The sequence below is a fragment of the Macaca mulatta genome, chromosome 15 (genome assembly GCF_049350105.2).
Source record: "Macaca mulatta isolate MMU2019108-1 chromosome 15, T2T-MMU8v2.0, whole genome shotgun sequence".
Lineage (NCBI taxonomy): Eukaryota > Metazoa > Chordata > Mammalia > Primates > Cercopithecidae > Macaca > Macaca mulatta.
In genome coordinates, this window is record NC_133420.1 from 4,863,481 (window position 1) to 4,874,368 (window position 10,888).

A 10,888-nucleotide genomic window follows, 5' to 3' on the forward strand; every position below is an offset into this window, starting at 1 on the left:
AGAGCGCCGGCGCACTCGCCCTCCTCCCATTGGTTGCTGCGGCGCGGCGCGCTCCGGCCGGCGCCGTGCGCGCCTAGCGATTGGCCGAGCGGCGGCGGGCCGGGGGGTGTGTCCCGGGCTGCGCCCCGCCCCTCCGCTCCGCTCGCTGTGGTGCGCGCGGTGGCGGCGGCAGCGGCGGCGGCGCGTGGCAGGTCCGGCGGGCGCGAGGCGGCGGCGGAGGCCCGAGCCCGGCCCAGCCTCGTCCCGCCCGGGGCCCGCCTGGCTGCTACCCCGACCCCGGCTCCGGTCCCGTCCTGCCCCGGCGCGCCGCGGCCTCGCCCCGGCCCCCGCCCGGCGCCTCCCGAGGGAGCGGCGCTGCCGGCCGAGAGCGCAGGCCCGGCCATGACCGACTTCAAATTGGGTATCGTGCGGCTCGGCCGGGTGGCCGGGAAGGTGAGCGGCGCGGAGCCCGCGGCCCGGCCCGTCTCGCCCGTCCTGGCCTCCGCGCGGGGCCGGGGGCCGGGGCCGGGGGCGGTTGTGCGGGCGGCGGCCGGGGCGGGGGCGCGGAGCCCGGGATGGGCCCCAGCGGGGCGGGGGACGCTGCGCGGGCCCGGCTGCTGGCCCCGCGCGGGTGCAGCTTCCTCTCGCAGGCCGGCGGGCGCGCACCCCTCGGCGGCGGGGCGCACCTGGCCGCCCTCGGCCCTGCCCTGCCGGAGGCGGAGGCCACGGCCCTGTCCCGAGCCGGGCGCGGAGATGCGTGGCTCGAGCCCGGCCGCGTTCTCCCGGAGCCCTCCCCGTGGTGTCGGGGAGCCGGGGCCTAGCGCGGCGTCCGGGCTGCCGGTGCGGCCACACGGTTTAAACACAGCGCCCTTTCCGAGGCAGCGCCACCTCCACACCTCTCGCCGAGGCGGGTCTGGTGTGGGCTCTTCTCTGCCTCCCAGTTCTCAGCAGGGCTTCGGGCTCGTTTTAACGCTGCCAGGGGTTGGCCAGGTTAGGCTGAGCCTCGGGCTCAGAGCAGAGAGGAAGAAGCCTGGGCCCTGATGCAGACTCAGGGCCTTCCTCGATTTCTCTTCTTACCTGGCCCCCACGCTGCACGTTTGAGGCTGGGGATTCCATGGCACCTGTGGGCACTGAGGCTTGGCGGTTTCTCGGAGCCACCTGTGCAGCTGCACCAGCCGGGGTCCTTACCCGGATGGGAGCCCTGTTGCCGTCACCAGCGGCTGCAGCTTCTGGTGGGAGAGAGGAGCGGAGGCAGTGTCAGGCGGCGTCAGGTAAAACAGCTTCAGATCCCAGAAGAAAAACTGCCAAGAGGGAGACTGGCCCGTTCTGGGACCTGTTCCTGTTTCCTGCCCCTGCTGCAAGAGCATAGGCAGGGCCTGCTGGGGAGGAGGCTTTTTTCCACCAGGGAAGGGTGGGCTCCCCAGTCAGGTCAGAGACCTGAGACCCCTTCTGATTCCACCACCGATGACATTGTCATCCCTTACAGCTTTTCTTTGGAACATTTCAGATGGACAAAAAACTGAAAAGGGCAATTCAATGAGCAGCTCAGCTTAATAAACACACCCTAATCATAACCTTCTGGCTCTTCTGCCTCAGCCTTGGACCCTCCCTCAGCTCAGTGAAACCGTTTCTGCCTAGGTTTATTGGTGTGTTAAATGTTCCGTGCCACTGTTGGAGTTAGGCCTGCGAGGATGAGGCCTGATACCAGCTCCTCTGGAGCAGATGAAAGTGGTCTGCTGTCTTTTAACCAGTCTGCCTGTGTTTTGGCGTAGACTGCACCACCCCAGATGGTGGAATGAGGCCCCCGTGTGCTGAGCTGTCTTGGTCTGAAGACGCCTGTGGTTACTTTCCACTTCACAGGAAAATGCAACAGGCTCCTGCCTGTTCTGGTTATAAGGTTACTGCACCTCACGCAGATCTCAAATGTAATGATTTGAAACATGTGGTTAACTTTCAGACCAAATACACGCTGATCGATGAACAGGACATCCCGCTGGTGGAAAGCTACTCCTTTGAGGTAAGTAAGGATGCCTGTTCCCTCCCTTAATGCTTGTGGTCAGTGCCCAGGAGGGTCACGAGGAGCGAGCCCTCCCCTGTGCTGCAAGAGCAGGTGGCCCCACAAGTGGACATCTGGGGCTGGCTGTGAGCCCTGAGCCCTCAGCCCCACATGGAGCCGTGGCCCCGCAGAACCTGGCTGTTGCTCCCACTGTGGCCCACGCGGCTTGGCGACACTGGTCTTTCCTCACTTTCACCTCAGCTGTTAGCTCTTCTTGAAAGCAAATGGAATGTTCTCACGTTTGCGATTGTGTCACGTGGACCATGTCTGTTAGCTCGAAGACCTTGTTCCTTAGAGCTTGCCACCTGCTGAGCCTGCGCTAGCCCCTCCTGGCTGCCCAGCTGCCTCCCGTTCTCTGCTCTCATGGGGTCTTCCTGCCTCTTCCCAGCTTCCGTTCCTGCCACTGAGCTTGGCCTCCCTCACCACACTTTATCTCTGTGCCCCACACATTCACAGTAGTGACTTGTCCAGGGGTTTCTCTATCTCACTGCACTGTGGGCTTTTTTCAAGGGTAGGAAAATGTATTTGTCTATGTCCATTGTATTTTGCAGAGTTGTTTGTGAGTGTTTCTTGCCTGGATAGACAGAGTGGTGGTGGGCCACGCTGGCCCCTGGGAGCCATGTGCCTATGGGAGGCTCTGCACTCCCCAGGGTCTCAGGGACAGGGCTGGCATTTGTCCCTCTGGCTTGCTTGTTTCACTTGGTTTTTCTAAGAGGGAATTGAAGTGTTGCTGAGAATTGGAGGCTTTTTAACAGCTCTTTCCCTTGTTCCTTCTCAGGCCCGAATGGAAGTGGATGCAGATGGAAATGGTGCTAAGATATTTGCCTATGCCTTTGACAAGAACCGAGGAAGGGGCTCTGGGAGACTCCTTCATGAACTGCTGTGGTGGGTGTTTCCAAGCTGCCTCTGCCCCCTGCCACTGGGCTCCTGGGTGAGCTCCGATGGCACAGGGCGCCTGGAGCCCCCTGCCCCACTGAGGCCCTGCCTTGCCTTCCCTGAATCTCGCAGTTATTTTTGTGTGCTTTGCCACTAACTCAAAGGAATGAATGATTTGTATGTTACGCTTCAAACACCAAGTGGACTTTCTGCTGGAAGCTTGCCCGGGACTGGCGGCCTCTGGAGGGACGGTGGTTGCTCCCCTTGCTGGTTTTTTGCTGAGCCCCCTGGTGTGCATGGTGGGGACCACTCAGATGGGGAGCTGTCTCCAGGCCATCTGCTCAGGTGGTTTTACGTTCCACCCTTGGCTGTCTGTGCTCCGAAGTCCAGGGCCCAGGTCCTCCCTGTATCCCTGTCCTGTTTGGGCCACAGATCAGGTGCTTGGGTTTCTCTTGGCAGCTTCCGCCTGAGGTACCCTCCTCCAGAGGAGCAGGGGCCTGATCAGATCACATGGCTGACGTTTCTTCCTGGAGGACTTTGGTTATCTGTGAGGGTGGGAGGCAGCGATGCAGGGTTAGATGCAGGGTTTGCTGTCTGTTTGTAGGGAGCGGCACCGGGGGGGCGTGGCCCCGGGCTTCCAGGTGGTACACCTCAACGCTGTGACTGTGGACAATCGCCTGGACAACCTGCAGCTGGTGCCGTGGGGCTGGCGGCCCAAGGCTGAAGAGACCTCCAGCAAACAGAGGTGGGTCTTCTCAGGGCCCGGTGATGCTGGCAGAGGTGCCTTTTGAGGAGGGCCACCTCCAAAGCTCTTGTTTCCAAGAGGGTCTCGTGTTCCTCCTCTGAGCCCTGATGCTTCTGTGTGTTTTGGGACTTTCATTGTTTTTCCCCAAAGTGTGGAATCCTCCTTTTCTTTATGGGAGCGTGAAGGATCTTGGTATGTGTTTTTGCATTGCTCTTCTGATAATTGGCTCTGGGAACCTCCCTTTAGCTGGCATGACAAAGCGGGGAGAAGGGCTGCCTGCTCCAGGGCAGGGCCCGCGCTGGGACTTGGTGTGAGCAGGGCTTGTGCCCCACACCCCGGGAGGCATCAGCCTTCTCACCTCAGGATTCCTCCCTTCTCACCCCAAGATTCCTCCCTTCTCTCCTCACCTCAGGATTCTTCCCTTCTCTCCTCACCTCAGGATTCTTCTCTCCTCACCTCAGGATTCTCTCCTCACCCCAGGATTCCTCCCTTCTCTCCTCACCCCAGGATTCCTCCCTTCTCTCCTCACCCCAGGATTCCTCCCTTCTCTCCTCACCCCAGGATTCCTCCCTTCTCTCCTCACCCCAGGATTCCTCCCTTCTCTCCTCACCCCAGGATTCCTCCCTTCTCTCCTCACCTCAGGATTCTTCTCTCCTCATCTCAGGATTCTTCTCTGCTCACCTCAGGATTCCTCCCTTCTCTCCTCACCTCAGGATTCCTCCCTTCTCTCCTCACCTCAAGATTCTTTCCTTCTCTCCTCACCTCAGAATTCCTTCCTTCTCACCCCAGGATTCTTCCCTTCTCTCCTCACCTCAGGATTCCTTCCTTCTCTCCTCACCTCAGGATTCCTTCCTTCTCTGCTCACCTCAGGAATCCTCCCTTCTCTGCTCACCTCAGGATTCCTCCCTTCTCTCCTCACCTCAGGATTCCTTCCTTCTCTCCTCACCTCGGGATTCCTTCCTTCTCTCCTCACCTCGGGATTCCTTCCTTCTCTCCTCACCTCGGGATTCCTTCCTTCTCTGCTCACCTCAGGATTCCTCCCTTCTCTCCTCATCTCAGGATTCCTTTCTGTGCACACAGATGGGTCTTTTTGTTGTGTTCTTTTGCTAAACGGTTTTCGTTAAGCAAAAGTTTAAAGCAGAGAATGTGTGGTTCAGGGCTCAGCCCTTGGCCCCCCACTTGCCTGTGATCCTGAAAGCAGTGCTTTGCATGGGCTTCCCACGTGGGAGGGCAGTTCCTGCTGGCCCTAGAATCAGCCAGGCTGTGAACTTCATGGAGCCCTTGGGAAGAGCCAAGGGACCAGCAGGATGGGGGTTGGGAACCCAGATGAGCCAGAGAGTCCCCAGCCACACATGCTTCGCTGACATGTTCCCCAGTCGCCCTGGGGCTTCTGGGCATGTCCTCAAGCCTCTGGGCAGCCTTTCCTGGTGCAAGCAGTGCGAACTGCCCTAGCAGATGGTTATCAGCAACGCTGGTAAGGTTTAGTGTTTTGGGCTTGGTGATGGTTGGTGGCTGTGGGTAGAATCTTTGCAGTTGTCACCTCAGGGTCATGCTAGAGCCCCGTGCAGCCGAGGTGGAAACAGTGGGAGCACCTGAGACACTGGTTGGTGATGTGGGGACAGTCCCCAGGTCTCCAAAATGCCACCCCCAAACTGCTGTTCCTGCCACCCTGGAGGGAGTCCTGCAAGTCTCCCCCATCCCCTCCTCACTGGGCCTCTCAGGATGAAGGCAGAGCCTGCGGTGTCTCTCGTTCTTGTTGGGCTAGTGGTTTTGTTCCCTGCTCTGTTTATTTAATGTAATTAATTAATTTTACAGATGGGTCTCACTGTGTTGCCCAGGCTGGTCTCAAACTCCTGGCTTCAGGAAATCCTCCTGCCTCAGCACTTTTTTTTTTTTTTTTTTTTTTGAGACGGAGTCTCGCTCTGTCCCCCAGGCTGGAGTGCAGTGGCCGGATCTCAGCTCACTGCAAGCTCCGCCTCCGGGGTTTACGCCATTCTCCTGCCTCAGCCTCCCGAGTAGCTGGGACTACAGGCGCCCAACACCTCGCCCGGCTAGTTTTTTGCATTTTTTAGTAGAGACGGGGTTTCACCGTGTTAGCCAGGATGGTCTCGATCTCCTGACCTCGTGATGCGCCCGTCTCGGCCTCCCAAAGTGCTGGGATTACAGGCTCGAGCCACCGCGCCCGGCCTTTTTTTTTTTTTTTTTTTTTTTGAGACGGAGTTTGGCTCCGTCGCCCAGGCTGGAGTGCAGTGGCGCGATCTTGGCTTGCTGCAGCTTCTGCCTGCCTGGTTCAAGCAGTTCTGCCTCAGCCTTCCTAGTAGCTGGGACTACAGGTGCCCGCCACCACGCCTGGCTAACGTTTGTATTTTTAGTAGAGACAGGATTTCGGCATGTTGGCCAGGCTGTCTTGAACTCTTGACCTCAGATGATCCGCCTGCCTCAGCCTCCCACAGTGCTGGCATTACAGGTGTGAGCCACCACGCCTGGCCCCGCCTCAGCCTTTTGAGTAGCTGAGATAACGGGTGTGCACCACCATGCCCGGTCCCTGCTCTGATATTAGAGTTTTGACCCTTCTCTCATACTGCTTGTGAGTGACGCCAATCCTCTTATGATTGTTGGATGGGATTTTTTTTTCTTTCGGGGATTATGTTAGCCGGAACTTTGGGTTGCAAGAAACAGAAACAGCTCAATTTGGCTGAAACAAAATAGGGTACGTTTTGGTATCCTGACTGAAATGTGGAGAGCCAGGGATGCTGCTGCCTCCAGCTCTGCGCCCCCACTCCCGGCTCCTCTCCGAGAGGCGGCATGCGCACTACCCAGCACCTGTGGAGTGAAGCAGGCACCCTGTTCTGGTGGTGTCTGGGGAAGCCCTGGGATGAACTGTAGTTAGCATGCTTTGAATCACTTCTCTACGTGAAGTCAGAGTTGTGTTATCCACGGGAAGGGGAAGGAGTGCGTGGCAGGCAAAGCAGCATCCGTAGCATCTCCTCCTGCGTTGTCCCACATTGATACATGCTCAGTGTTGATGCTGGGATGGGCCCTCCCCGACTCCACAAGTTCCCCCACTGCCCACCACTCCACCAGGCGATGTCATCTGTCCCTGCCGTGGTACAGGTCATTTCAGCTGGTTGTCAATAAGACTCAGGGTCCGGCCAGCCTGTGACTGAATGTTACCTTGAATCCTCTCAGCACCCTTCCTAGTCAGGAGGGGAGATAACTGCTGTTAAGAATAGCCGTTTGGAAAGGGGGTGTTGAGCTGATGCTCCTGGTCAGCCCATTCTCCGTGGGCACGGCAGGATGAGTTGCGCCGAGGCTGCAGCCTTATACAACCCCCTGCTACAGGAGGTGGCCTGCGGTGGCTCAGGACTGATCAGGCTCGGCCATCTTTGGTTTGCCAACATGGGGTTTTAGAACCCAGCAGGTATTGGGCCTCTTGTGCTGGGTCAGCACCCCAGGCCACAAGCAGAAGTCAGCTAGCCAGTGTGGGCCTGACGTCCTGAACGGCTGGGTGCTGTGCGTCCTTCTGGATCCCAGTTTGTGGCCTCCCTGTGGTCTGGCTCTTTGTGATGGGGTCACCCTGTCTTTGTCAGGCCTGGGCTGTTGCTCTCCTTTCCTGGCACTGTGTCAGCTCAGCCCCCACAAAAGGGGCCTGTTGGCAAAGGGGTGTTTTCCTTTTCTGTCTTCAGAAGCCAGCAGTGTCTGAAACTTGCCTCTGTCCGGTGGGACCTCACTAACATCTTCCCATGTCCTGATCCTTCCACCTTTTAACCAAGTCTCCTCAGGGTCTGGCCTCAGAGAACAGGGTTGTTGGGGTGGTTTATGCAGCTCCTTTACTCTGTGATGCAGCAGGGCTGGGGCTGCCCACACTTGCCTCTGAGCAGCCAGTGCTCGCTCCAGGGCCTGTTCTGTACAACACGTGTACAGATGAACGTAGGGCAGCTCCCGGCATGGAAGGGGAGGTGGACCGACGGGGCAGTAATGGGCACCTCTGCAGGTCAAGGGCAAGGAGAGGGGCTGCCTTGCTTTGTGCAGGGGCCTGACCTGGGCACTGCCTCCTGCCTACTGTGTGCCTATCAGTCCCAGGTGCTGGGGACAGGGTGACAGATGAGGCGGTGCTTATGGGTGAGTGGGAAGACGAGACACAATATTGACTGTCAGGTGGTGAAAAGCACATGCAGCAGGGATGCGCCAGAGGAGACTGGAATTCGGGCCGGGTGTCCTGGGCAGGATGGCACTCTCTGGACTCATCACATCACCCGCCGTGTGCTGGCCCCATTTGGCCAGAGTGCACTGAAGTGTCTGCTTCTTTCTTTAAGGGAGCAAAGCTTGTATTGGCTTGCAATTCAGCAGCTGCCTACAGACCCTATAGAAGAACAGTTTCCTGTCCTAAATGTGACCCGGTACTATAATGCCAACGGGGATGTAGTGGAAGAGGAGGAGAATTCTTGCACCTACTACGAGTGCCACTACCCTCCCTGCACGGTGATTGAGAAGCAGGTGGGTGTGCTGCAGTGCGGCCTGGTCCTTGGCACCTCTACCCTGTAGCCCAGCCTTGGTTTGGGGTCTTGCCCTCCCACCGCAGGGCCCCATTCCCCGGAGACCACTTGGGCTTTTCCACCAGGGTGGTCTCCCTTTGCCCTTGTGCTGGCCTGACCAGGGCCCAGGCCCTCCAGCCTTGGTACATGGTGTTTTGCTGGGTCCGTCAGATTGTCCGTGCGATGCAGTCTTTGCCCCACACTGCATCCCAGGCATGACGGTGAAGCCACAAGTGTTCTGTATTTCAGCTCCGGGAGTTCAACATCTGTGGGCGCTGCCAGGTGGCCCGGTACTGTGGCTCCCAGTGCCAGCAGAAGGACTGGCCAGCCCACAAGAAGCACTGTCGGGAGAGGAAGCGTCCCTTCCAGCATGAGCTTGAGCCAGAGCGATGACGGGCGGGAGAGCCGCACACACTCGCAGCCCCCGGGCTCTACCCTGGGCACAGCAGAGACAGACTGGTGGTTGAACCTGGAGGTGCCGAAAAAGCCAGCTGCGGGCCCAGGACAACCGCTGTGAGACTCCCGATGTCACAGGCAGTCTGTGTGGTTATAGCGCCCCTCAGTGTTCATCTCCAGCAGAGACAACGAAGGAGGCTCCCACCAGGACGGTTCTCATTATTTATATGTTAATATGTTTGTAAACTCATGTACAGTTTTTTTTGGGGGGAGGCAATGGGAAGGGTAGAAATTACAAATAGAATCATTTGCTGTAATCCTCGAATGGCAAACGGTCAGGCCACGTGTCTAAAAACTGTCCTGTAGCTGAAGCTTCTCCCCTGGGCCACGGGAGCCCCATGGAGCACGGCCTGCACAGGAGTTGTGTCCACAAAGGCAAAGTAAAGGGGTGGAATCATCCGGCGTCTCGGACATTCTCTGCTCTGCCTCCCTCTTGTGCTGCTGAGGGTGAGGTCATCTTGAGTGGAGCCGAATCCCTGTGAGGGCAGGAGGACGTGCCCTTGCTCCTGGTGGGCAGGAGCAGGTGAACTCAAAACTTCCTGAGTCCAGCAGTGAGCGTGAGTGAGACTCTGTCCTTGTCTTGTGGCAGGACTGGTGCAGGTGCTAAGTCAGCTGCCCACTGGTTCATTGGGAGTGGGATGCTCTAGCCCCTGACATCGGTTAGTTCTTGCCTGATTTATGTGTGAAGTGGCTGGGAGCTCAGCAGTGACAGCTTCTGCCCAGAAGAATCCACAGGGCATGTTCAGCAGGCCTGCTGCCGACAGTGGAGGGGGCTGGCCAGCCAGGGTGAGGTGAGGGCCTCACTTCTCCATCCCTCTGCAGAGCTGTGGCTTCCAGGATAGCCCTCCCTCCTTGGGGAGCCCCAGGTGTCTAGGGCTGGTCAGCATCTTGTACCCATAGAGCCGCCCCAGGGAAACATGCCAGGCTGCGTAGCTGGGATCCTGCCTGTCTCCAGGTGCGCCCAGCCAGAGGCCTTGCTTCTTGGGAGCTGAAAGCCTGGCCAGTCCGACTCTGACCTGTCTGGTCTGGTCCGGTCCAACCCTGTGTTGGTCCCGCAGGTTCCTGTTACACTTTCCCCTCTTGGAGCTCCACTGCCACGTTCCAGGACGCTCTGTGTGTTCTCATTGCTGTTCCTGGCTGGGCTGGCCTTTTGTCTGTAAGCAAAACTTCCAGTAGCTTCTCAGGCAGTACCCTGGAGGCTCCTGAAGAACAGGCCTGCTGAAAGTGGGTGATAGCAACAAACTCTGCAGGATTTCCTGGAGTTTAGAGAACTGCATGTGCCCACATCAGGCCCTGAGAAGCCCCCTTTGCTGCTGTGAAGGTCGGGGACATTTTTTGCTGAGTAGGTGAAAGCTGTCGGGGAGGGGGACATATGTGTCCCTAAAGATGGTGGGTCAACAGGTTGGGGTTTGGGGCAGTCTTCAGGCCTGGAGCCCTGAGTGCCTTCAGGCAGCTGCTTTCAGATGGAGTCTGAGGATAGGCACGGTGTGCAGGGGTCCCTTTGCCTGCATCTAGGGAAGTGGCCATGTTATCCCCTGACCAGCAGGGCTGCCTTGTTTGGCAGTCAGTTATTCATCAGAAAAATGCACCGGAAGAAGCGCCCAGGGCCTCCCACCTGTGAGACACCATGCTGGGGAAGGGGCGGTGCAGGTTCTAGGTTTGCATGTGGCAGCTCCTCCAGGCCTCACCCCAGCAGGTGGCACCGTGAGGGTGGGATGGGCCCCACCACTGCTTGCCTTTCATCTGATACCCAGTCCTCTGGTCATTTCCCCTTCTGTGGCCCCAACTTCTTGGTCTTCGTAGCCGGGTATCTAAGACACTATGAGGACATCCAGATGGCTGCATTGTGGGGCTGCTTCTATGAAGCTTGTTTGGAGCGTGGTGCGTTGGGATGCTTCACCTGGCCACTCTCCCTCCCACGTAGATGTGTGTGGTTGAGGCCCTTTTGGAACGCCCTGCTGCCTTCCTGGCCAGCCTTTTCTGCGCCTCTGTCTCTGCTGTGGTCTGAGCTGTTGGCTCCCCGCCATGTCTTTTTTTTTTTTTTTTTTTTTTTGAGACGGAGTCTCGCTCTGTCGCCCAGGCTGGAGTGCAGTGGCGCGATCTCGGCTCACTGCAAGCTCCGCCTCCCGGGTTCACGCCATTCTCCTGCCTCAGCCTCCCGAGTAGCTGGGACTACAGGCGCCCACAACCGCGCCCGGCTAATTTTTTGTATTTTTAGTAGAGACAGGGTTTCACCGTGGT

The 10,888-nt window shown here is 58.2% G+C and overlaps 1 protein-coding gene across 1 annotated transcript; it reads left to right on the forward strand.

Annotated features, from left to right (window-relative positions):
* Positions 1 to 149: 149 nt before the first annotated feature.
* On the forward strand, positions 150 to 9,046 carry ZMYND19 (zinc finger MYND-type containing 19). The gene is given in 6 exon segments (NM_001194731.2): positions 150 to 432; positions 1,937 to 1,996; positions 2,814 to 2,920; positions 3,516 to 3,656; positions 7,973 to 8,153; positions 8,441 to 9,046. Coding segments are annotated over 6 exon segments (684 nt in total). The 5' UTR covers positions 150 to 381; the 3' UTR covers positions 8,585 to 9,046.
* Positions 9,047 to 10,888: the final 1,842 nt, after the last annotated feature.